Raw genomic sequence first — 27,712 nt, forward strand, 5'->3', positions numbered from 1 at the left:
TACTAGGTTCATTGCTCTGTGTGATATATATCAGTGCTTATGGGATGTTCCTATATTGGAACAGTTAATGGGTAGATTATTATTTTAATTATTTCAACCCCCCCCCCCCCCCCCAATGCCAGTTGCAGATGATACAAAAATTGGCTGTGTGCTTGATAATATGGGCGGCATGGTGGCATAGTGGTTAGCACTGCTGCCTCATAGTGCCTGAGACCTGGGTTCAATTCCCACCTCAGGCAACTGTCTGCGTGGGATTTGCACATCCTTGCTGTGTCCACGTGGGTTTTCTCCGGGTGCTTCGGTTTCCTCCCACAGTCTAAAAATGTGCAGGTTAGGTGAATTAGCCATGCTAAATTGCCCCATAGTGATAGGTGAAGTGGTAAATCTAGGGGAATGGGTCAGGGTGGGTTGCTCTTTGGAGGGTCGGTGTGGACTTGTTGGGCCGAAGGGCCTGTTTCCACACTGTTCAGTAATCTAATCTAAAACAGTAATCTCATCTATAATGAGCAATACTATTGATTGCAGGATAATATCAATGGACTCATCAGGTGAGTGGAATAGTGGCAAATTGAGTTCAATCTGGATAAATGTGTAATTTACTGGGTACACATCAAGACATGGAAAGTAGAATGCGACTGGCACAGATTCAGTGGGCTATGTTCAGAGCATTCTGAAGAAGGATGACGGGAGGGGCTGTTTTCCCTGGAGCATCGAAGGCTGAGGGGTGACCTTATAGAGGTTTACAAAATTATGAGGGGCATGGACAGGATAAATAGACAAAGTCTTTTCCCTGGGATCAGGGAGTCCAGAACTAGAGGGCGTAGGTTTAGGGTGAGAGGGGAAAGATATAAAAGAGACCTAAGGGGCAACGTTTTCACGCAGAGGGTGGTACGTGTATGGAATGAGCTGCCAGAGGAAGTGGTGGAGGCTGGTACAATTGCAACATTTAAGAGGCATTTGGATGAGTAAATGAATAGGAAGGGTTTGGAGGGATATAGGCTGGGTGCTGGCAGGTGGGACTAGATTGGGTTGGGATATCTGGTCGGCGTGGACAGGTTGGACCGAAGGGTCTGTTTCTATGCTGTACATCTCTTATGACTTTATGACTCAAAACGTCATGTCAGCTTTCTTCCCACAGATGCTGTTACACCTGCTGAGTTTCTCTAGCAATTTCTGTTTTTGTTTCAAGTTTCCAGCATCTGTGCTTCTTTATTTTATCCCAGTCTCTGCAATCTTTATTTATAACTCAAATTCTCCAGCCCAGGCAATATTCTGGTAATCTCCTCTCCTCCTCTTGCTGTGGCCTAGCCAACATTTATAACGTTACAGCACAATCTCCCTGCTCTTAAACTCACAGCTAATAAAGGCAAGAATACCAAATAGCACCTTAACTGCTTTATCTACCTGTCCCACTACTTTAGTGGACCAGTGGGCTTGGAAACCAAAATTCTTCTGAAACTCTCTGCTCCCCAGGATCCTGCCATTCATCATGTATTCCCTTGCCCTGTTTGTCCTGCCCAAGAGCGTCACCTCACACTTGAGCTAGATTCCACCTGCTACTGATCAGCTCAACTATATTCTCCCGCAATTGAGGGTTGTCATCCTCAGTATTTACCACCCCAAATTTTCTTATAATCCATGTATTTACTGATTGACTGTCCTTCATTCAAGTCTAGATAATTGATATGCATTACGGACAACAAGTGTCTCAACACTGATCCCTGCAGAAACCACTGAACACTAGCTTGCATTCATAAAGTTGCTTCTTGTTGAGCAAATTCTGGATCCAATTGGCCAAATTTTCTTGGATCCTATGGGCTGCCACCTTCACAATCAGTCTCCACTGCAGGACCTGACCAAAAGCTAAAGTCCAAATAGACTACATCAAATGCATTGCTCTTATCTACAAACCTGGTCACTTCTTCAAAACATTCAATCAAGTTGGTCAGATGTGGGACCTAAGTGTAATTGCCATCTGGAGTAGTTTGTTTTGAAAAATGTGGTAAATTCAGCCACAGATCGGTAATCCCATCCGATAATAACAAATACCATTCAAACCAAGCAAGTGCTGAGCAGTGACTGATTTCAACAAAAACAAAACTTGCCATCGCCTCTTGCCATTCAATGACGTTACCATCTCTAATGCCCCATCTGTGGTTTACTATTGACCAGAAACTAAACTGCACTAGCCCGATTAAACTCTAGCCAACAGAACAGGTGAGAGTCCAGGAATCCTGAAGCAAGCAACTCATTACTCTGTGAGGCCTGTCTGTCATCTACAAAACACAACTCAGGATGAGTAAAGCTCCCTCAAAACTGAAGAAGGTTCACACCATCCAGTATAAGACAATCCACTCGATTGGCGTTGTATCCACAAACCTAGCAGACAAGGCTACAGAACAAGAACTGGACTGGGATTAGAATAGATAGGCATTTGATGACTAATGGGACATGATGGGCTGGATGATCTCTCTTCATTCTGTGAAACACTTCCTTTATAAGCATTCATTCCTCCTACCACTGTCACACGGTCACAACTGTGCATACCATCTACAAGAAACACTAGAAATATTCACGTAGGGTGCTTTAATAGCACTTTCTAAACCATGACTACTTTGATAATACAGTTAAAAGCTGGGTTATCTTCCAGCTGCTAGAATTGCATGTGAGACTATCTGTTTTTCTGAGTTTGCTTTTGCCAAGGGTGTGCTTATGGGATTTCCTATATTGGAACAGTTAATGGATGGATTATTATTTTTATTATTTCAATAGTGTTAAAGTTAAGCCAATTCTTTTACTTTTATCTTGTCTGTATTTTAACTATAATGTATGAATAGAGCATGTTTTGATTTAAGCCTGAAAATTTGACCAGACAAATTTAGTCTGGAATGCAATACCCGACACTTGCCTTTAAAATAAGAAAAAGTTAGGCTACAGGCTATCTGTTTGATATGTTTTGAGCGGATTTGGTCTGGTCCGTAACACTGCTACCATCAAGAAGGACAAGAGCAGCAGATATAAGGAAACACCACCACTTGCCAGGTAATGACGGTGATAATGCTACCAGATTAGTAATCCTGAACTCCAGGCTTATGTTTGTGCACATGGGTTCAAATTTCACAGATGGTAAAAATGCCAGCTGAATGGTGGTCAGGTAACTGTTGTCCATTGTCATAAAGACTGATCTGATTCACTGATGTCTTCTGGAGAAAGAATTCTGCTATTTTACTTGGTGTTACCTACATGTAACTTCAGACCCATGGCAATGTGGTAGCCTCTTAATTATTGTCTGGATAATTAGGAATTGGCAATAAGTGCTGGTCTAACAGGCAATGCCTGTACCTCTTGAACAATTTAAAAAAATAAATCTCCAAAGCTACAAATTCTACCTGCTTTGGGAAAGTTTGATGTATGCATAAAATGCCACACGAAACATATCCTAGAAACGTCAGCAAATGTATTACTGCTTAAATAGCTAGAAAAGTTTGTAAAGTCAAACCACTAAGAGAAAAGTACATAAAAGCCTGACTGTTTGAGAGAGGAACTCTGAGCATTTATTATTGATCTAGCAAGCAGTGTCTTATAAAGGAAGTTCCTTTTACTCCTCAGCATCCCATGTATGGGCTGGAAATAATGAAACATGTTTGAATATTTAATGAACACTAGATACCATGGGAGTTAATGTAGACAGTAAAGTCAATGCTTACATTTTTGCAGGCATCTTTAGCTGCTGAAATATGCATAATTGGTGCTATGCATGGCTTCACAGAGGAAGACATCTTATGACTGTTCCTGCTGGATTGTGAGAGTTCTGAATAGATTGGAGTATGTTTACTTAGCAGGCTAGTGAAGGAATTAGAAATCAGTGTGGCCTACTGTAAGTCAACGTGTTAGTTTATTTGTTTGAATTCCACTTTCTCACCACTCAAAATGGTAATGGTATTGAACTGTGACAGATGTTGCACTGGACTGAATGTTTTGTTCTATGACAAATGTGATATGCTGTAGGAGACAGCAAGGAATGAATTAGCAATAATAAGCTATTTCAGATGTTAAAAGCTTTAAAAAGAGTTTCTACTGTTTTTATCTGAGAATATGGTCTAGTCACAATGTTGTAGTCAGTAATTACTGCCAAATTAGACTTTAATAGTGTTACATCTCACTTGGTAGTGACTGGAAATCAAGCTATTCCAGACTCATCACAGAAGATAAAGATTTTAAGAAGTATGCAGAATTTCCCAACTTAACCTGTTGTTTTAGATCCAGGCTGACAGTGAGCATGGACCACTTGGGACTTAACACGTATGATTGTTTATTATAAATAAATAGTTTACAACTTCAGATCATCAATTCTGAACCATCAACATATAACTCTACCAGTTAAAATTCTAACCTACATATAAATTCCCACATCTGCATGCATGCAGATAAACACGTGGTAATGATGGGTGAAAAAATTGGGAAGGCAGACAGTGTTTGATAAGATCATCCTTTTGCTGATCAGATTGCTGCTTCTCTGTCTTCCATCTTCTCAATCTTCCTCCTTCAGGTTCTTTCATTTGCTTGCAGGATGCACAAAGTGACAAGTTTACACTTATAAAGGTTTCTGACTTGTTAGTTAAAAGTAACAGCTTTAGTAATTAATCAGGAAGAGTAAATTGGCTTTCCACATGTTCAGATACTTTCTCCATAGTAGATACAGGTCCTCTTCCAGGAGACATTGGTTTCTGACCCAAACATTCACACCCCCAAACTGTTCGGTGACCTGGGAGCCACTCATGTAGTTGTTGTCAGGCAGATGGCCTTTGTCATTGGTCCGTGAAATGATGACCAGTTATCAATCAGCTACTTGATGCCAGTCAAATCCCATTCCGACACAGCCCCCAGGATTAGCTCAACTGTAAACAACGCTTATAATGAGCATTAGGTAACTTGATTTTTTAAAAAGTCCTACAGTCATAGAAAAAGTCACAGGACAGAAAAAGGCCCTTCAACTGATCGGATCTGCTCCAGTCAAAATCAAGCACCAACTATTCTTCTCCTATTTTCCAGCACTTGACCCAAAGCCTTGTATGCCTTGACATCACAAGTGCACACATCACTCCTTGGCTTTTGAACTAGTCTTTTTCCTATTTAAGTCCACAGACACTAATACATGAAAATAAAGATTTGATTTTCACAATAGTTTGTGAATAATTCTTTATTTGATTTGATAAAAGCACCTCATATCCTGCCATATTGAAATCTGTCAACTAGAAATCGTGGAGTCTTGGGAATTTGGGAGGAGACTGTTCAACATTGGAAGTTCAAACTGCCACCTGTAATCCCTTTTCCTTCTCTTTGTGAAATCCTTTAATACTATTTTTATGTTTATCTAATTCCCTCTTAAACACTGATTCTACTTCTGAACCTAAATACGTCGGATTTAACAGTGCTCTTACCAAACACTAAATACCTGAATGAAACCTCCCGCTAACTGCATTAAAAAATTCTAACTGCTTGTTTTTAAACTTGCAATACAACCCATAAATTTATACTAATATAGTTAATTTTCCAACCAGTGGAAAATCTTTTGATTTTTTTCTGTTCTGTAAAAAATCCATTTTGAACTTTCAATTCTTGTCATAACTGCATCGCCTTTACCCCAGATATCAGATTTGTCATGGTTCTAATGACTAATAGGTAACAATGTCGAATGCACATTGTGCATAGCATTCCTGTGACAGCCTAAGCGTTATCCTGTTCAAATTCTTCATAGTTGCATTTAAGGACAGATAGATAAGAGCTGCAAAAGTAGTGAATGAAAATATGTAGTGAAAATGTGAGATGAAATAAGATTGGGAAGAAATTTCTGTGGGGCATAAACCTCAGCACAAATGGTTGGGTTGAGTAACCCTGTGCGACAAGTTCTAATTGATTCTTCACCTTAAATGCCATTTAACCAATAGATTTCTCAAGAAGTAGCTCAACTTTAAAGGGTATAGCTGTGCATATCGCAAGATTTTTCTGTTAACCTGCATTATTTGGTAGTGTTTGGTTATACCTCAATTCTAATCCTCCCCAAAATATGATACTGCGTACTCTTATCCATTGAACTGCATTGATCACCTGGTCACTTCCATACCTTCCTGCATTTCCCAACTCCCACACCCATTGTTTGTCACATTTACTTAGTGTGATTCATCTGGTTGAAGGTTTCAATATTAAGCTGTCTTTGTCTTGGTCAAATCATTTACTTACATGGAAGGAAGAGGTTCCTGGAGCAAAAGCTTTCTGTGCTGCAGCAAGGGTAGACTTTCTGTGCGTTGTCATTTCTTGTAATCAAGTGGAATGAATCAAGTTGGCTGGTTTCTGTAATAATGGGGACCTTGGAGATAAAGATGGATCATTCACTTGACATTTCTGGCTGAAGACGGTTGCAAATGTTTCAGCTTAGCCTTTTGTTCTCATGATGGGTTGCACCATTTTATGAAACAGTTGTCTATGGAGCCTTCTCCTCTTGTTACTTTAAATAGCCCCATTCATGTGTGGATTTGGCAGGAATTAAAATGTTGATCTGATCAATTGGTTGTGGGGTTGTTTAGCTTTGACTACATCTTACTGCCTCTGCTGTCAATGTAACCATACTCTCTGTCTTTCATATTTTCTCACTCTGCTTAAGAAGTTCTACAATGGCTATATCTTCCAACTGTTAATTGTTCCCTAATGAATAGTTTTCAGTACAGTTTTATCTACCTTGAATAAATTGCATACCATTAAATCAAGTCAGAAAGAAATATGATTGTGCTGAAGTTAAAGATGGTTGGCTGAACCACACTGTTTCAGTTAGTTCATTAATGTTCAATATACTTGGAGTTCCACCAAGCTCACCCTGCAACTTGAGTAACCAGGTTTATATCAATTGAATATTAAATTGATTGCCTATAATTAAAGATGTATTATACTTTTTTCCTGTGATTAACTTGTATCAAATCCAATATGTAGTCCAAAACTGAAGATTTCTACCCGCTACCCCTCCATAGAGTCATAGAGATGCACAGCATGGAAACAGACCCTTTGGTCCAACTTGTCCATGCCGACCAGATATCCCAAACCAATCTAGTCCCACCTGCCAGCACCCAGCCCATATCCCTCCAAACCCTTCCTATTCATATACCCATCCAAATGCCTCTTAGATGTTGCAATTGTACCAGCCTCCACCACATCCTCTGGCAGCTCGTTCCATACACATACCACCCTCTGCGTGAAAAAGTTGCCCCGTAGGACTCTTTTATATCTTTCCCCTCTCGCCCTAAACCTATGCCCTCTAGTTCTGGACTCCCCGATCCCAGGGAAAATACTTTGTCTATTTATCCTGTCCATGCTCCTCATAATTTTGTAAACCTCTATAAGGTCACCCCTCAGCCTCTGACGCTCTAGGCTTTCCTGTGATAAATCAAATGAGAATAACTTCTGTTTTGGAATTATTTCACCAAAGATTAATAGAGTTTTAATTGTTAAACCTTATTAAGTTGATTAAAGACTGGATATACAATTGTTATTTTTGAAGAAGTACATTATACTTATGCCCCTGGTATCAATATCAGAATTGCCCAATTTATTCAGTTGTTGCATATTAAACTATGGCATTCATTTGCATGATCTTTTCTCCCCAATCCCACCCTGTAGCTCTGGCCAGATTGCTCTCCTCCAGCCGATTTCTCTGGCCACTCCCGTGATCCATTAACAGTAGCCTGCATCTTGACACCCAGCCACATTCTTCAACCGGAAATTAGCAAGTAAGAGTGGAGACAAGAGGCAAAGGGTGCATAAAATGTAAAAGAGAGCAAAACAACAGCAGAGGGACATCAAAGGAAAAGGTATTATAGGTTAGAGCAGTGAGCTGGCTAAAAATGAAAACATTAGAGAGGGAGAAAGAATAGTTTTTAAAAAACTTAAACGTGAAAGTGTTTCTTGCCTTTAGGATGTCCTAAATTGTTTTGCAAGTGTTATCAGTGTTGCAATATAAGGAGAAAACACTCTAATTCATCTTGAACAGTATCTCATGAAGTCAGCTAGCAGGTTTGTTTTCTTTTATTTCAGAAACTAATTTATATTTGCTTTATACAATTTTATGTAGTGTAGGCATGAAAATAAAGAGAGACGTGTTTATTTTACACTTTTATGTCTGTAAACAGTACTAAAGCAGATAGAAAATCCTTAGCAGCATCATCATAGATTATTCATTTCATAGTGAGACATCCTCACCCACATCTTATCTCCCAGTGACATTAGGCTAAAGAAAGATATTAGTGTGTGCATGTTTTCTAACAACATCCAGCCCTACCTCAAATGACTCCACTATTGCTAAATTAGCAGACTACTTATCCAACACCAAGTAGTAGATCTCCTTGAGAAAAATTGAAGTCATTGTTTCACATCTTTGATTATACTATGGCTTTAAAAGTGTATTTTGTCTTTTCTTTGAGAGGTTTTAAGCCATAGGGTAACCAAGCTGTCTTATCGAAGCCAATAAAGTAATCAGTTTGTGAGACCTTGGGAGTTTTTAAAGTCCTAACAATAGAAGCAGCATGAATGGGTGGAGTCAGGTTCCCACAGAACCAGGGTTTTAGTTTAGCTTTCAGCAGTTGTTGGGGATCTGAAGGTGGTCATGGAAGCTTTCTCTCTGTTGTAGCTGTAAGCTTGGGTTCTCTCTCTGATGCCAGAATTGCATGTGAGACAGTCTGTTTTCCTGACTTTGCTTTTACCAAGGGAATGGTTATGGGAATTTACTATATTGGAACAGTTGCTTTTAGTCATTAAATGATCTATTATTCTGTTAAGTTTTCCGATAAAATTAAAGTTATACCCATTCTTCTCTCTTTCGTTTGTGTTTTAACTGCAGGGTAAGAATAAAGTGTGTTTTGGTTAAAGCCATGTAATACAACCAGTTGAATTACATTTAGGACACAGCACCTTATACTTGCCTTTTAATAAGATAAAAGTTAGGGTCTAGGCTATCTCCTTAACATATTTGCAGGTTGTTTGATCTGCTCCATAACGCATTCCGTAACTACTGAATACTTTCCTCTTGTCTGGCTAAGCCACTCTGTTTGCAGTCTTGGTTTCTTATTTGACCCTGAGATGAGCTTACAACCACAGTCATACCATAGCTAAGACCGCATATTTCCACCTCATAATATTGTCTGACTTTGTCCCCATCTCAGCTCACCGAGGCAGCATGGTGGCTCAGCAGTTAGCACTGCTGCCTTACAGTGCCAGTTGGATTCCAGTCTAAGGTGACTGTCTGTGGGGAGTTTGCACATTCTTCCTGTGTCTGCGTGGGTTCACTCCAGTTGCTGCAGTTCCTGCCAGTCCAAAGATGTGCATGTTAGGGTGAATTGGCCAGGGGAAATTGCCCATAGGATCCAGGAATGTGTAAATTATGTAGATTAGACATAGGAAATGCAGGGTTATAGGGGTGGGTATGGGTGGGATGGTCTTCAGAGGGGCAGTGTGGACTTGATGGGCCGAATGACCTGTTTGCACACTAGGGATTCTGTGATGCATTGCATTCTGATTCACACATTTGATTCTTAGCAAGCTTGAACTGGTTCAAAACTGTGCTGCCCATCTAAACTTGCACAGAGCCATGTTCATTGTTCATCCTTGTGCTCACCAACCTATGCTGGCTCTCAGTCAACTAACATCATAGAATTATACAGTACACAAGAGACCATTCAGCCTTTGAGTCTATACTATTTCCTACAGTAGTCCCACTTTCCCACACTAGGCCCACAGCTTTGAATGTTATAACACTTCCAGATTTGGACTGGGGTGGACAAAGTTAAAAATCACACAACATTAGGTTAGAGTCCAACAGGTTTATTTGGAAGTACTAGCTTTAGGAGCGCTGTGGCCAAACCACCTGATGAAGGAGCAGCACTCCGAAAGCTAGTGCTTCCAAATAAACCTGTTGGACTATAACCTGGTGTGTGATTTTTAACATTATGACACTTTAAGTGCTCATCCAAGTACTTTGTTAAAGGTTGAGGTTTCAAGCTAATGTAATAACTTTGAAAATATATTCTCTGGTACATAAAACTAGACAAATGATGCCAGAGTTTTATGTCTGATGCCTTGACATTACGTTTCCACGTAGCACGTTGTAGACCCAACCAGTTTTTCCTCAAATTTCCCCTAAAACTCCCATCTTTCACTTGAAGATTATGCCTCCTTGTTATTGACCCTTCAACTAAGCAGACTAGCTGCTTCCTCTTCATTCTGCCCATAATCTTCATTGCTGCAATGCTCCATCTGGGCAACATCCTGGTGAACCTCCTCCAGTGCAATCACATCCTTTCTATAGTGTGCTAATCAGAATGACATACAGTACTTGAGCTATGGACTAACCAAAGGTCTGAACACCTTTAACGTAATGTCTCTGCTCTTATAATCTATGCCATGACTGATAAAGGCATGTATCCTGTATGCTGCCTTAACTACACTATTAACCTGTCCTGCCACCTTCAGAGATCTGTGGACTAGCACTCCGAAGATTCCTCTGTTAGGTTGAGTTTCCTAGTGTCATTGAATGCTACCTTGTCTTATTCATTCTTCCACATGCAACATTTTATCAGAGTTAAATTCCATCTGCCTCTGATCTGTCCATTTGAATAATCTGGTTATATCCTCCTGTAACCAAAGACCGCCTTGCTCACTATCAACCACTTGTCTAATCTTCATGTCATGCACAAACTTGCATATCTTAACCCTACATTCTCAGCTATATCACTTATGAATATCATAAACAATAAGGGCCCAGCGCACATTCCTGTGGTATGCTACTGCACACCAGGCTTCAGTCACACAAAAACATCTACCACCATTCTGTCTCCTGTCATTAAACAATATCCAAATTAATGTGATAACTTTAAAAATATGAACGTCAAAATATTCTCTAATACATAAAACTGGACAAACACGATGTCAGATATGTATTATGTATGATGCCTTGAGATAAGGAGGTACTACAGGAATGCATGATATCAATTTAATTGATATTTGATATTAGGCTCACTTCCCTATGTGATGTTGAAGGAATGTTACAATGCCCAAGGTGGTTGAGGTGGAAGGTGGACCTCACTGTGTCTGTTTATGAGACAAAAACAGATCTGAGAAGGCACAGTTTTGAGGAATAATGTGCTTTACCCAAAGCACACCTAAAGACATCTGACTTGATAGGAGGGTTGATAGTTCTCAGTAGGGACCATTTATCAAGGTACTGGCCAGCTGTTCAAAACAGGCATGTGAACACTTAGAGTAGATAAAGAATGGAACTGAAAAAAGGACAGCAGGTCAAGCAGAAGCAGAGGAGAAGAGACTCTCCTTCTCCGTTGCTTGACCTGCTCTGCTTTTACCAGCTCCATTCTTTATCCACTCTGACTCTCCAGCAAATGCAGTTGTCACTGTCCAATTCTTTGAACACTTTTAACAGCTTGCATTTATATACCTCCATAGAGTCATACAGCACAGAAACAGATCCTTCACTTCAACCTCTCCATGCTGACCAGTTATCCCAAACTTAACTAGTCCACTTACTTGTGTTTGGTCCATATCCCTCTAAATCTTTCCTATTCATGTGTCTGTTCAAATGCCTTTTAAGTGTTATAATTGTATCTGTCTCAATCACTTCCTCTGGCAGCTCATTCTGTACATGTACCACCCTCTGTGTGAAAAAGCTGCCCTTTGGGCCCCTTTTAAATCTTGCCCCTCTCACCTTAAACATATGCCCTCTGGTTTTGGACTCACCTACCCTTGGAGAAAGACCTTAGCTATTGACCTTATCTATGCCCCTTATAAACTTCTATAAAATCACCACTCATCCTCACACTTCTCTCATTTCATCTACCTCCACAACCCTCCAAGGTACCTGTGTTAATCTAATTCTTGTGCATCGTCGATTTTAATTATTTCATCACTGGTGGCTACGCTTTCAGTTATATAAGGCCCAAGATCTGGAATTCCCTCCTTACGCCTGTCACTTTTTCCCATTTTTCTCCTTTTGGACAATATTTAAAACCCACCTGTTTGACTAAGCCTTTGATCATCTGGCTTAATGTCTTATTATGTGGCTTGGTATTATTTATTTTATTCACACCTCCGTGAAGTGCGTTGGCATACTTTATTACGTAAAAGATGCTATATAAATAGAAGTTTGAAATAAATACTTCAAAAAATTAATTCAATGATCATGTTGCTTTAAAAATGAATATTTTAAATGTATTACCTCTTGCGTGTTCAGTTAAAACTCATTTTATTAAACAGCCAAAACTCTCAAATATTTAGTTGGTATTTTTCTGTTGTCCTTGGTCTGTCTTTTGATCCAGCATTACGAAGAAACAGCTGCAGCATACATCCATGTAAATTCAGTTATTAAATACTTTAAAATAGAAGCATTTTCATACTCAAAAAGACATATCATGTTAGGATTATGCTAATATCACCCAAAAGGTTTACAGTCTCGGTAAACAGAGAACTGAATGGAGACATTGCTTTGGGAAAACCTGTTTTAAAAAAAAAATTCCACACCTGAAGGCACAGTTAAAGAAAAAGTTCTCCTATCAGTGAACTGAAATTGCTAATTCTCTTCACTGTGTAGTGCCCTGCTGGAGGTCTGCCTTGCTGGGCTTGGACAGCTGAGTGGAAAATGTTCAGTTGAATTTTGTCGCAGGGCTGTTGCTGAGTGGTGTTTTTTTTTCCCAGAATGACATGCAGTATTTATCAATTGATGATTATTGTTGATCTGAGGGAATAACTGCTTGAAGGCCTGTGATTCAAAAAGAAAAATATATATCTCCAACATCATCTGACGTGGGATTTTGGGGTTCATCTTTGATTGTAAGATCCAAGTCAATTACCATTCTTGAATGATTTTGAGAGAGCTAATCTAAAGTTTAGTTGCCCTTAACAGAATTTATTAAGTTTATCATAAGTACAAAAGAAGTGATACTAAGTAAGAAGCAATGTTCTTCAGTCCATCCTCTTCAAGACGCTAACCTGTGACACTAGTTGACTGGGCACAGGTGTGTTGTTCAGTTCCTTTGATTGAAGTTTGACCTTGCTTCTGCATCAAACTACTGAAACCCAGATGTTATTGGCCCTTGTTAATTTGTTAATCAGCGGCATCCTGAACATCAAATTAGTGCAGCACATGAACAAGTCCTAGTCAGTCTTGGTATGGGAAAGTTAAAAATCTCACAACCCCAGGTTATAGTCCTACAGGTTTAATTGGAAGCACTAGCTTTCGGAGCACACTAGCTGGGATGGGAAGGCAGTAAATGCATAATTCTTGATTGGTTTCTTTGAACATAATGATCATTTTACTAACCTCACTTCCCACTGTCATCTGATTGATCCTTTGCCGTGTCAAACACTTTGTAAGATCATCTCTTTTAAAATGGCTCACCTACATCTAAAAAGTCAAAAGACCATTTTTTAACAAAAAACACATGCCCTCAGTAATAGCCATTTACCACAAAGCATTGTCACACCTCAGCTTGATCTCTAAAACAGCAAATAAACCCATAAACCAATAACTTTATTTTTGATGTAGCCACACAGCCCTTGTCCCGGCAAATATGTTTAACAACTAACCACAATTAAACCAACCATAATTTAAATCCTCATTTACTTAAATCAAGTCAAAGTTATCAATTTTTTTAAAGTCTCTTATGAACAGGCAAATCAGGAGCAGAAGTAGACCATTCAGCCCCTCAGGCCCAATCTGCAATTTAGTAAGATCATGGTTGATTTGATTGTAACCTCAAACCCATTTCCTCCCTATCCCTGATAACCTTTCATCCCTTGCTTAACAACAATCTATCTATACTGGATTAGTGGTGCTGGAAGAGCACAGCAGTTCAGGCAGCATCCAACGAGCAGCGAAATCAACGTTTCGGGCAAAAGCCCTCCTATCTATATCTGCTTTAAATGTATTTGAGGACTCCACCACCTTCTAATAGGGAAAAAGAGAGTCTAATTTCTACTTTAAAATAGTGATCTTTGCAACAGTGATCCCGATTCCTTGGTTCTTCCATAGGAGAAAACCTCTCCATATCAATGCTGTAAAGACCCCTTAGAATTTCATATTTTTTAATTAAATCACCTCTTACTCTTCTCTCCTCCAGTGGATACGGGTCCAACCTGACCAGCATTTCCTCATAAGACACTCTGCTCATTCCGAGTATTTGTTTCATCAACCTTCTCTGCCTCCATTGCATTTAGTGTGCATTCAATCCTGAACTGTATGTACTCATGGGATTTACAGCTGGAGTTTTTGGCTCAGAGGCAAAGATGCTCCCCACAGGCCCCAAGACCTTCATTCTGTTCTATTCCAGTCAAGAATCAGTGCTCTGAATAGAGCATCGTGTAATATGATGATGAAATCAAAACTCTAGTTGTAAACAAACAGCTCCACCAGCTTCTGAAAAGATAGAGCAGGTTGGGTGTGGACTTTGTTTGAACAGTGTCTGTAAACAAATGTTGCAAACAAAAAGGGAATAAGATAAGAATAGCTGTGATTAGTCAGTTTGAAACTATGACAGAAATGTTGGCAAAAGCTCTTCCACACTGGCATTCCTGCAAGATAAACAGCAGTGAAGCGAAAAGTTGAGATGATCTCCAGCACTGTAATTGTGCAGTTGTAGGGAGTCAAATAAAGACTAAATAAATATCTTGTCTGGTGGTCATATTAAAATATTATTACATTCCATTATTTCTAGGAAAGCTAGTTTGATTGAAATTCTGCAAGGAATAGACTATCTTTTTACAAGTGGGTATTCCATTTTCGAGTAATATCCAAGTAGTTCTCAGTGGTGTGGTGCTCTGGCTATAACTCAAATGCCTAACTGGAAAGAGCATGATTTGGAGATGCTGGTGTTGGACTGGGGTGTACAAAGTTAAAAATCACACAACACCAGGTTAAGTCCAACAGGGTTAATTGGAAGCACGCTAGCTTTTGGAGCGATGCTCCGAAAGTTAGTGTGCTTCCAATTAAACCTGTTGGACTATAACCTGACGTTGTGATTTTTAACTTTGGAAAGAGCATACCTTTTGATGAACGAACATACTTAATTATACGTAGCCTTAATATTAGTACTGCAAGTCAAAGCAATATGCCAAATAACTCACTATAATAGATGAACCTGCAGAAGCAATGCATTGTGAATAGTGTAGGAGCTATGCTCTGGCATTCTGAACATTTTATTTTGTGTGGGTGGTTGGTAGTGCTTTACAAATTAGTCAGTTATAACAACAGATCCGGAGTACTACAGGGATTCCCTAATCTTCAATGCACTGCCTGCCCACACTCTGCATGCACTGCAAGTAGGCTGCCCTGAGGGATTTTAAACACTCTATCTTTGGTAGTTCATTTTATCTTGTAGTTCCTTTAAAGATGGAATACCCCAGGATGTAAGTCATTAATGTTCTTGTGTGCTGTGTCCCAAAATGGACAACCTGTATATACTTGTCATTCGCAGAATAACATTTTGATTTTATTTGAACTAAGTGTCTTGCTTTCAGGAAAGACAATTAGGCAAGCGTTGTAAGAAATTCAGGCAAGCCCCATACAGATGGTTGGAAATAGGCTGCATGTTTACATTCTCTCTCGGGAAATGGGAGATATTATCAAGCAGATGAGAGAAACTGGCTTTCACACAAATCAAGCAGAGTAGATGGAAAATAAAGGAATCCAGAAAATTTGCAACATGTAAAGCCAACACAAATTATGAATGACACCGCAGCAATTTAAGATGTATATATGGCATTGGCTAATTACATAAGTTGCTTTATCTCAAATTAGAATCTAATAATAATTACTGATTCTGTGGAATTAATTGTGTACACTGTGTTCTTAATCGAGAACAGAGGTACTTTTGGTAAAGAGGATAATTTTGAATTTTTGAAACATTTGAAAATGTATACATGCAGAGGACAAAAAGCTGACTGAATTAATGGTCATTACAGGTAGATGACGTTGCATTGGTGATATCATCAGATCTGTGACTCAAAGAACCACAGTTAATGCTGGTCACAGCTGGTGCAATTCAAATGAAAATTAATAAAAATGTAGAATTGAGTTAGTCTCCATGCTCATAGTTTGATGGCTATCACTGACTGTCATGAAATCCCTTCTAGTTCATCTCCTTTAGAAAAAAAACTCTATCGTCCTCGCCTGGACTGGCCTAGATGTGACTCCACAGCAATGTGATTGACTTTCAATTGTTCAGAAATGGCTGTAAGAAGCCATTCAGTTCAAGGCTCATCAAGAATGAATAATGGGCGCTTTCATACGAATCAAGCTAAGTAGAGGGAAAAGCAATGCATTCATCCCTGAAGTCATTAAGAGACCAGGTGCCATGCACTTGTTGCTCATAATATATAAAATAACCTTTTCAAAATTTTGTTTGTGTCACCCATGATATTTTAAAATAAGGAAATGGACAGTAGTGGAAGGAAATACATTAATCCAGTAGTTGAAAGGACAACTCAATTTGTGAAATTGATTTCGGAGCACTTCAGTCGTGCTGTCTCAGTTGTGTGGTAACCCATTTTCCTTGCTGTAATTTGGAAAGTTTTGCACAACATTGCAGATAGTACAGGAAAATTAACAAGACTTTTTAGTATAGATTGGGTTTGCTCTAAATATGTACCTATATCAAGCCTAACCTTTTTTTAATCAAATGGTTGTCATATTTAAAAGATCAAATGCTTGCAAATTTCAGGTTTTCAGTCAGAATTGTTGGCTCACCATATTTAAACACTGGAACTTGACTGCATATGAGTACATGCTGCAAAAATGTCTTATGGGACTGACTTGACCTCAGCACAGTATGTATCATATTAAACCAGTGATGAACCTGCTTTTTACTTTCCTTCAGGTGCTGGCATGGTTGTGGACTGGGAGCAGGAGACTGGTCTCTTAATGACTTCAGGAGATGTCCGCATTATTCGTATCTGGGACACAGACCGAGAGACAAAAGTACAGGTAAAAACTGCTTGCATGAATTATCTCGCTAATTAAAGGTGATGAGGCAGTCCAAACTTTGGGCTGCGTTTACCCCACCATGTATATGCACAGCTTGTTTTTATTAAATTCTGGATTAGTGGTGCTGGAAGAACACAGCAGTTCAGGCAGCATCCAAGGAGCAGTAAAATCGACGTTTCGGGCAAAAGCCCTTCATCAGGAATAAAAGGCAGAGAGCCTGAAGGGTGGAGAGATAAGCTAGAGGAGGGTGGGGGTGGGGAGAAAGCAGCATAGAGTACAATAGGTGAGTGGGGGAGGGGATGAAGGTGATAGGTCAGGGAGGAGGGTGGAGTGGATAGGTGGAAAAGAAGATAGGTAGGTAGGACAAGTCATGGGGACGGTGCTGAGCTGGAAGTTTGGAACGAGGGTGAGGTGGGGGAAGGGGAATTGAGGAAACTGCTGAAGTCCACATTGATGCCCTGGGGTTGAAGTGTTCCGAAACAAACTCGCCACCTCGGAACACTTCAACCCCAGGGCATCAATGTGGACTTCAACAGTTTCCTCATTTCCCCTTCCTCCACCTCACCCTAGTTTCAAACTCCCAGCTCAGCACTGACCCCATGACTTGTCCTACCTGCCTATCTTCTTTTCCGTCTATTCTTCTCTTCCAGCTATCCACTCCACCCCCCTCCTTGACTTATCACCTTCATCCCCTCCCCCACTCACCTACTGTATTCTATGCTACTTTCTCCCCACCCCCACCCTCCTCTAGCTTATCTCTCCAACCTTCAGGCTCTCCGCCTTTATTCCTGATGAAGGGCTTTTGCCCGAAACGTCGATTTTACTGCTCCTCGGATGCTGCCTGAACTGCTGTGCTCTTCCAGCACCACTAATCCAGAATCTGGTTTCCAGCATCTGCAGTAATTGTTTTACATTGTTTTTATTAAATGTTGCTGTTTCAGAAGAGTCCCTGACATCGATATTTTTTCAAACTGAAATGCAACGATGCCCAACAGAGATCTTCAAAAAGCAATTTCATTATTGTTGCTTAAGGTGAACAATTGACAGGCTGTTTGAGTGGCCTTTGTTCCTAATAGGTGTACATGCTCTACACCTTTGTCAGCTAGCAAGCAGATTCTGAGAATGCCATAGTCTACATTGACCAAAGGCATTCGCTTCTCGGGGAAAGTCCTTCAGCTAAGAATTGTGTAGCAGCAAAGATATGTTTGTCATGAATCCATGTCAGACATAGAAAATCCTGAGCTTTGTTCATCAATATATGTATAATAATAAGGTGGCAGCTAATTTTGATTTTCTGAAATATGAACATTTTACAGTTTCTCACATGGTATTTTGGAGATGGGGAGAGCTTTGAATTAGGGAAGTTGGTGACATGCCTGAACCCCGTCTCCTGCCTGCCTTTACCAAAATAAAGTCAGTGGCAGGAAGTTCCTTGTTGACCACTAAATCCATGCAAAATGAGGCCCTTAAGTGGCCAATTAATAACTAATAAAGGGCCTCAACCCACTACTACTGATATCAATCCAGTGGGAAGGTCTGTGTGCATGTCTTGTGGAAATAGTGTGAGAACTAGAGGGCATAGGTTTAGGGTGAGAGGGGAAAGATATAAAAGAGACCTAAGGGGCAACTTTTTCACACAGAGGGTGGTACGTGTATGGAATGAGCTGCCAGAGGAAGTGGTGGAGGCTGGTACAGTTGCACCATTTAAGAGGGGTTTGGAGGGATATGGACCGGGTGCTGGCAGTGGGACTAGATTGGGTTGGGATATCTGGTCGGCATGGACGGGTTGGACCGAAGTGTCTGCTTCCATACTGTACATCTCTATGACTCTATAACCGCTGAGATCCAGTGCCGTAGCCTGCTGCTGACATCCATTCACTCTTCACCCTGCAACTTGTACCCTGCTCTCCCACAAAGCATCTTCCACCATTACTTACCTGTGGCCTAGGTCCCCATAGATATGCTTCCAGCAGAAGCTAGGGCCCCCACGTTGATCCTGCTGTGTCCAGAGGAACTGTTTGGTTTCTGACTGGCTAGCAGCCTTCAGCACGTGTAATATGTGCCCCAGGATACTAACTTTCAGGAGAGGCTACCACTGGCTGCTTAAGTGCTTGAGTAGCATTTAATGCCAATGGGTCTTCCCAGAGGAAATGCCACTCTTCTCTTTCTGCATCTCCAGTCAATAGCTGAGACCCAATGCGTCCATAAAATCCAGTCACTTTTCTCAAATTACAGGACTTAGGCAGCATGTTGGAATGCCAGGAACTATGTTTAATGTTTCAGGTGTTTCTATGGACTATGCACCCAGTGCATTTTGTATTCTCAAAGTTGTATCTGGGTCTCAAAACTATTTAAACTGCTTGGGATTCCCCTGGCGGATCAGCTTTGCATTCTTCGCTGTGTAGTCGTATTCCTATTGCATGTATTGGTTTGTTGTTGGGAATTTCTGTCAAATGTGTAAATTCTAGTTATGTACTGTAAAACTATGGGAATTGTAGTCTAGTAGTGTGTTAATACATAGCTTTGCTCCTAAACCTGTAACAATAAATCACATTCACAGCTTGCATGTTCCTCTTTCTAAGTGCCAGTTGGCTATTCTAAAGCCTTGGCAAACAGAAGGAAAAAAACATTTAAGGCCACAATAGTTTCCAGTTGTTGGTCTGTTTGGTCATGATTTCATGCTGTAGTTGGTACCCTGTTTGGTGTTGAATTAATCAATGCAGTGGAGCAGTTTGCTTTCTTGTTTTATCAGTCCCTGCCTGATAGAAACTCCTTTAGTACTTTCTTTTGTTTTGCAGTTACCAATTATGGTAAGCCTTTAAAATGCTGGTTTGGGCTCAACAGGGTCATTGTATCCGATTCTGAACAACATACTTTAATGAAGAATGCGCAGGTTTTACAGAGGGGTCCAGAAAAGTTTTAAGAGATTGGTTCTAGGTTTGAGAATCATCAGTTGCTTGGGTAAATTGGAGAAATTGGTGTTCTTGTGGGAAGACAAGGTTGAAAGAATGTTTGATTAAGGTGTTAATAAACCACAAGGAATCTGGGCAGAATAAACAGGAGAGAAATTGTTTACACAGATTTAAAAGAACCAACAGTATCGTGAAGGTTTTTACAGAATAGTTAGATTGTAAAGACTGTGTATTTTTATTTGGCCTTTATTTTGATTGTGGGCTGAAATGGGAAAAGGACGGTTTCAAAGTCAAAGATTGTCGAAGGAATTGCTGCACTTTTAAGTTGCTGGATCTCATTGTGAATTGTGTTCACACTGCTGCTTTAAGCAGTGGTGAAGAGAGATGTGACAACCTGGCACCAATGTCTAATTGTACAAAGTGAGGTTTGCCCAGCAACAGACTGCTAATCGGTTTGTATAAATGTGACCTGTCATGGATGTTGGAAGTTGAACAACAGTCCTCTGGCTCCTGGGCAGGTGAACAGTTTTGGTATTTACCATAGAGAGGGGTGAGGTCTCCAGACTTCTAGGAGAGCCGATCCAATGTCTTTATTTTTCTATAGTACCTGAAGCATGAAGAAGACCAGTTATTTTCTCCCACCTGTTGCTGTAAGCTGTTGCCTTTTTCAAGTAGTTAGTGTGTCAATTGCCCAGTAGATCCTGAGCAGAAATGAAAGAACCTGAAGAACAGTAAGTCTTGGGAAGCAACATAAACACCTTTTCAAAACCTATGAACTAGCTCTGTTGAATTGTTTCCCAGTTTCTTTCACTCTACCCAAAACACCAATGTTTTTATTTTGTTTCAGTGCCTGTGGTGTGTGGCAGTTTAAAAGGGGATTAAACTTTCAACCAGTAGAACTATATGTTGAAAATTCATAGGTTCTAGACACAGACAAACTATTTGTCATAAACAGTTATTCTTGTTAAGTATGATGTTTTTTGTTAACCTGATTCCATCAAACGGGGAAATTGGGACTTGTTGTACTTTGACTAAATCAATAACTTTTGTGGCGACCCAGGAGTATTGGAAATCAAAATCATGTTGAAGCATTTTTGGCCAGGAGTGTGATGAACTCAACAACTAGTTTTGGTCTCTTCCTGAAGTTGTAGTTTCACAGCTGTCATCCTTCAACCAATTTGATTCATTCATGAGACAGTTGAGAAGACTGAATACTGCAAGCCCACGGGCACTAACAACTTTCTAGGAATAGTGCTGATGACTTTGAATGTAGCTGCACCTCAAGCAAAGTTTTATCAGTACAGTTTCAAGACTGGCACTAAGGTAGCAAGGGGCATTTCCCTGGTACACCCTGTCCACATGTCGTGAGACAAATGTAACTCAGCCAATTGATGCCCATCAGTTTATGTTCAATCTTCAGCAGGATGATGGATAATGGCATCAAAGCACTAAGAAACTGGCTCTTAGTAAACAATGATCTATTCATCGATGCCTGCATTTGGATTCTGTCAGATCTACGAAGCTCCTCATCTTATCGTCATCTTGGTCCAAACATGGACAAATTATCTGAATTTGAGTGGAAAAGTAATGATGACTACTCTTGCTTTAAAGGCAACACTTTACCAAGTTTGGCCTCGTAGAAGCCTAGCAAAACTGCAGGCAGTGAGAGTTGGGGAAAATTCTCTGCTGGTTCGGATCATAACTAACACAAAGGAAAATGTTTTCTGGTTGTTGGAAGCTAAACCTTATTCCAAGAATACCTCTGCGGGAGTTCCTCAGGGTCACGTCCTATACCCAGTCAACCTCAATACTTTGTCAATGACCTTCCCTCCATCATTAAGTCCAAAACCATTGGCAATTCCTCGGATATTGTAACAGCCCATATCAATATGGAGTAACACTTGGACTATGAGCTGATCAGTGGCAAGAAACACGTATGCTGCTCAAGTGCGTGGCAATGACCACCCCCAACAAGAGAGAATCTAATCAGCATCTGTTAGTATTCAATGGTATTAACATTGCTAAATCTCCCTCTATCAATTTCCTTAGGTTTGTATTTAACCAGAGGCTGAACTGAATCATCCAAATAAATACTCTGCACAGGAGCAGGTTGGAGATTTGGAATTCCATGGTGACTAACTCAACTCTTGTCGCACCAAAGCATGTGCAAGGCACAAGTCAAGAGTATGATAGAATGCACTTTACTTGCCAGGATAAGAGAATGTCCAGCAACACACAAGAAACTTGACACCATCCAGGCAAAAGTGGTCTACTTGATTGTCAGAATACCTAATACTTTCAATGTTTATATCCTCCGTCATCAATGCAGAATGGTTTTTGTCTGTGCTGTGAACAAGGTGAACTGCAATAGTTTAGACCAGTGCCTTCCAAATCCACAACTGCTTCCACATGGAAGGACATGGGCAACTAATATATGGGAACACCATTACCTGCAAGGTCCCTTCCAAATCCTACGCCATGCTGACTTGGAATTACATCACCTTTTAGCGTCATTGAATCAAAGTCCTGGAACTCATTCCCTTACAGAACTGTTACTGTAACAACACCGCATGGACTGCAGCAGTTCAAGAAGGCAGCAGGCAACCACCTTTTCACAGCAATAAGGATTAAATGTTGGCCAACGTATCAATGTTCACATCCTAGAAATGAACGAATGAATGAATGAATGAAAATTGATTTCCTTTGTATTTGGTGAACTGCCAATTGCTTAACCATGTCAGCAACAATCCTAAATGTTAGGACATTATTACCAGTTGATTTTCCTTCATCAAGCAGCCAGAATCACTGGCTTAGGTATATCTACTGTTGCAAAATAAATCAGCATACCTGTATTTACAATTTTTTGAAACTTGTGTTTTGTATGATTGTAGAAAAATTAATTTACTTCAAGTTTTGTTCAAATGTCTGGAGTGAATATGTCATTTGAAAGGTATGAACTTTGGAAATGTTTAAAAATGGCTTTCTAGATATCATGTAACAGGTGCTAGCTCTGCTATAGATCCTAGTGGAGATTGTTGTAATGTAAGGTATCTGATTTATTTACATTTTAATATTATTTTGAGAGTTTGGATTTTGAACTAGTGCCATGTGAGCTTTCATTTGTGTGTATGTATAATTAGCAGTATTTCTGGAGGTTTTAAAATAAACCGCATGAGTGAAATGGGAATCTCTTGGGATGATAACAGAAATTTGTTTGCTTTAGGATAGTTTCATTTGCAGACAGAGTAAATGTTAAAGAGCATTAGTTTGCTCTTTAAGGTTTAGTTTAAAATTAGTTAAAAGCATCAGGAATTGGTTTTGTTTTCTTTGCTAAGGGAAAATTCCATAGCTTGAAAAGCCTTTGATTTCAATTTGTAGAAGTCCTGGTTGAAGTTAAGTATGTGAAGCAGTTTCTCCAAGAGAAAAGGCATAAGTTCAGAAAAGTTAGAAAACAGTTACCTCAGTGTAAGGGTTTTATTGAAAATTCCAGACCAGAAGTGTTTCAGTCAAACAAAGGGGATTATTTGAAGCTAGGAAGGTTTAAGTTCAGTTGTATGAATTCTCATGAAAGAGGTTATCAAATTCTCCAAGATCAGGAATTGAAAGAAACCATTAAGTCAATCTTATAGCTATGGTAGAGAAGTTTACAATACTCTCATTTGAGTATTGTAAACTAATCATGTTGTTGTAGATGGGATTATATTTTACCATATTGTTGTGGTTCTGTTCGCCAAGCTGGGAATTTGTGTTGCAGATGTTTCGTCCCCTGTCTAGGTGACATCCTCAGTGCTTGGGAGCCTCCTGTGAAGCGCTTCTGTGATGTTTCCTCCGGCATATATAGTGGGTTGTCTCTGCAATATACCGGCCACAGCAACGGACAGCTGGAACTGACAACCGGAAGCGGCAGAGACAACCCATTATAAATGCCGGAGGAAACATCACAGAAGCGTTTCACAGGAGGCTCCCAAGCACTGAGGATGTCACCTAGACAGGGGACGAAACGTCTGCAACACAAATTCCCAGCTCGGCGAACAGAACCACAACAACAAGCACCCGAGCTACAAATCTTCTCTCAAACATTTTACCACATATTTTGAAATTATATAAATTGTGCTTTATGCAAATAATTTGGTTACATTTTACTTTTATTTTGGTTAAGTTTCTATTATTTTGATTTATTTTGCATAATAAATGTTTGATTTAGTGTTAGAGATCACATCAACATTGCAACTTGTTTCACTAAAAAAAACCCACCTCCCTTAAATAACCGAAACAAAATATGATCTATCAAGCCAGATTTCAATCTGGGCCCTGATGTGTTTGGTAATAACATAAGCTGGGATCATAACACTATTGAAACAGTGAGTGGCTTTGAAACAGTTCATTAATTCCAGGTGCATTGGGGACAATAGTCTGTCCTATTTCCGAAATAACCCTGTTGTTAAGTTCAGGATGAAACTTGCATGATTGGAAGAACTTCTCAATGTTGTATGACCTGAGCGAACTGTGTCTGAAAGATTCCAGAGACAATGTTTCTTATTAATGAGTTGATCTCACGTGTCAGAATATCAGCAACAGACTTCAGAACATTCTGCACTTTATCCTTTCACCTTTTAAATAAAAATCCTTTTGGCCAAAGCATGTTTTTTCTTCAGAAAACCAGTTGCTACAAAGTGTGTACGTGCAGTCTTTCCATGAGTATTTCAGACATATTTAGAGGGATAAGCTTTTGTAAGTACTTACAAACATTCAAATTTTCTGTAGTGACCTGTGGAATAGTGGGACTTAAAGCAATGGTGCATAGCATAGCACTACATTATGCATTACTTGGCATAGCAAAATTGATAATATGAAACTTAATACAAATGACATAATTATCTCACAGTAACCACTTTTCTCAATTCTGTTCTGAAAGCCATATATTTAGTTTCTGCTGCTTTGTGTAACATCTTGCTAATTAATGTATCATGCAGGTCTTGGTCAATGAATTTATCTCCAATTACAGCACATAATTGTTAGTTTATTACAATCTTCATTGATGCAGATTGTCAAGATTTTGTAAGGTCCACCTTCTAATATTATTGGATATAGATTTTTTTTCAAAGTTTTGTTTTCATTGCTAAACTAAAATACCAATCCACACAGTTCTGTATAGCTGATAGGGAGCTCAAAGATGTTAATTCTTACAACAGAGAGAAATTATATTCACTGTTTAGCAGTGAACCACTTATTCCGATGGTTTTGTAAATTTTTTTTCTGTTCGTTCACATCATCCTCATTTGACGGGAGAAAAAGCTTTCGGGTATGTTTCAATTGTTTTCTTAAATATGCACCGCAACAATATCTGTACTACCTCTGTTTTTGTCTACTTCAAAATTGCCTGCAGTGAGTCTGAAAAACTTTGAATGTGTACTTAAATTATGTTATGCCTGTCTGAAAAGCAGAACCTAGTGCAGGCAAGAAATTAAAATCTGAACCTCTTATCTGAATTCTATGGTAACTGAGTTTTTAGTCCTTTTGAAGGACAGAAATAAGATTAAACTCCATGGTGTTAACTCCAGTGTCTGGCTCAACATGCCTCCATCAACCAGGAGGACCACATATTAAAATTGTTCATCTCATTCGCTGTTGTGGAACCTACTGTGCACAAGGTGTCATCCAGTTTTTTTTAAATTACAGATTAAAAGTGACTCTCTTTCCAAGTTCTTCATTCCTTTGACATATCTTGAGAATCTGAAGGGCTGTATTTAAAAATGTGTTTTCTTCTTTCTATTTGGTGCCAGCATCATTTTCTTTTAAGCATCAAGAAGTGTCTTGTTTGTTCTGTAGGATATTCCAACTGGGGCAGACAGTTGTGTGACGAGTCTTTCCTGTGATTCTACTCGTTCCCTAATAGTGAGTGGCCTTGGCGATGGCTCAGTCCGCATCTACGACCGGAGAATGGCTCCCAGTGAATGGTAGGTTTCAGTTCAGGTGTTTGTTTTTTAAATCTTGGGTGCTGGCAGGTGAGACTAGATTGAGTTGGGATATCTGGTCGGCATGGACGGGTTGGACCGAAGGGTCTGTTCCCATGCTGTACATCTCTATGATTCTATGACATTGTGCAGCATGGCTAAGTGGTTGGAATTTAACTTGCTTTGTTGCTGCTGTACCAGCACAGCCACTGTTTCTGCAGTGAATTTTGCTTCTGATCATTACCAAAAGTTGAAATGTAGATTAAAGTACCCATGTTTTCTAGCCATTAATGTTCTAAGCAGGTGGCTCATACAGACTAGTGGGGAATATGGAGTGTTCAGATAAATATCTCTTCAAAAATAACTGCTTGTGTGTAAGTTTCTATGTACCCTCCAATATTATGCATGTTGCTCACTCTTGTGGGACTTATTCACAGAAAATTTGTCTTGTGGTCAGGACACTACCGGTAGTAGAAATTCAAATTGCAGTGTTAGCATGGTGCCAATTGGCTTTATCAGGATGAAATTTTTACCCAATGATTTCAGAAATCAGTACTGCTTTCCGTAAATTTTCTTTTTCTAAACAACAAAGATTGATTATGTTGCCAATTTAATCTAAAAATTAACAACTTCTTTTTGATAATTTGAGCCAGATTTTTAGCCACATTCTTTCGAGAGAAAGAAGATTGCTATAGAAGAATTCCTTTGAAAGGAATGTCTTTATTGTGTGTTCTTTTCAATAGCATTTGAAATCTCATTTTTTTTATTAGCTATTCAAAGCTAGAAATTAGTTTCTAATCTTCTCTTATTCAGTTGTTATCTAGCTACATGCTTTATTCTAGCATCTGTTATGTTTCGTCAATACTATATTTCATTTTTATGTTTGTTCTGTTAGATAAGTCACATTCAGTATAATTTTAGACGTTTACTTCAGATTGTGAAGGAGCAAAAGTGAAATTCAACTGAGTTTGAAAGGTTACAGAGCCCAGCTATGTGGGGAAATGGAATTGAAAGCAGTAGGTAGTAATTGAGGCAGGGTAATAAACCTAATTTAGCTGCATACAGCTGTGCAAAGCCAATTGCATCACAAGATAATTAAGCCACGTTTCAACAAGGGAGATGAATCATAATTCTTGAGTAAAATTTCTTCTCCATTGTCAGGGCGTCAGAGAACACTTCACCACTAATTAATTGTTTAAAATGTGGTGATTGTTGTTACTTTGATAAATGATGATGATGCTGAGATAAGTAAACACCTAATAATTTCCAATGATATTAGCTGGGTAAGCCAGTGACAGAATTCTACTGCTCCTCTTTGAGGCACCATGGCTTCGTTTCAAACACCCAGCGCAGGCAGCTGGAACCTCAGTTTATCTTATCTGAAAACCACCACCTGTGATAATGCACACTTCTTCACTGGATAGTTTATGTCTGCTGAATGAAGCCAGAGTGCTGGCTTTGAACCAGGCTACTGGCAGTGGTGAGTTCCATTTATGTTTTTAAAAATCCTGAAGATTCAGGTTACAATAATTGTTTTTTAGTTTCCTCTCAATTGTTTAAAAGTTGTATGATTTCCTTAATGCTCTTTTTGAACACCTGTGACTGAACAGTGTATAGTAGTTGCTAGCAATACTGTCTTTTTGTTCTGAACCAAAGTAAAAAAGCGAACACAGGAGTGGCCGCTTTCCTGGCATTATACCAGTTGGAAGTGAAGTTCATTTGCTTAAGATTTAACTCCAGTTCCTGTTGGGCACAATTTCACAACACACTGCTAAATGATTAGTTTTTCTGGCATGCTATAGGATAAGAAATTAAAA

The 27,712-nt window shown here is 39.4% G+C and overlaps 1 protein-coding gene across 1 annotated transcript in view; it reads left to right on the forward strand.

The window, feature by feature from the left end:
• The window catches only part of rptor (regulatory associated protein of MTOR, complex 1), a 392,084-nt gene that overhangs the window by 348,645 nt on the left and 15,727 nt on the right, over positions 1 to 27,712 (forward strand). The window contains exons 29-30 of the mRNA XM_072558758.1: positions 16,923 to 17,029; positions 25,771 to 25,898. Coding sequence (XP_072414859.1) covers positions 16,923 to 17,029; positions 25,771 to 25,898 — 235 coding nt within the window. The remainder of the gene's footprint in view (positions 1 to 16,922; positions 17,030 to 25,770; positions 25,899 to 27,712) is intronic.

The sequence above is a fragment of the Chiloscyllium punctatum genome, chromosome 39 (genome assembly GCF_047496795.1).
Source record: "Chiloscyllium punctatum isolate Juve2018m chromosome 39, sChiPun1.3, whole genome shotgun sequence".
NCBI classification, from domain to species: Eukaryota; Metazoa; Chordata; class Chondrichthyes; order Orectolobiformes; family Hemiscylliidae; genus Chiloscyllium; species Chiloscyllium punctatum.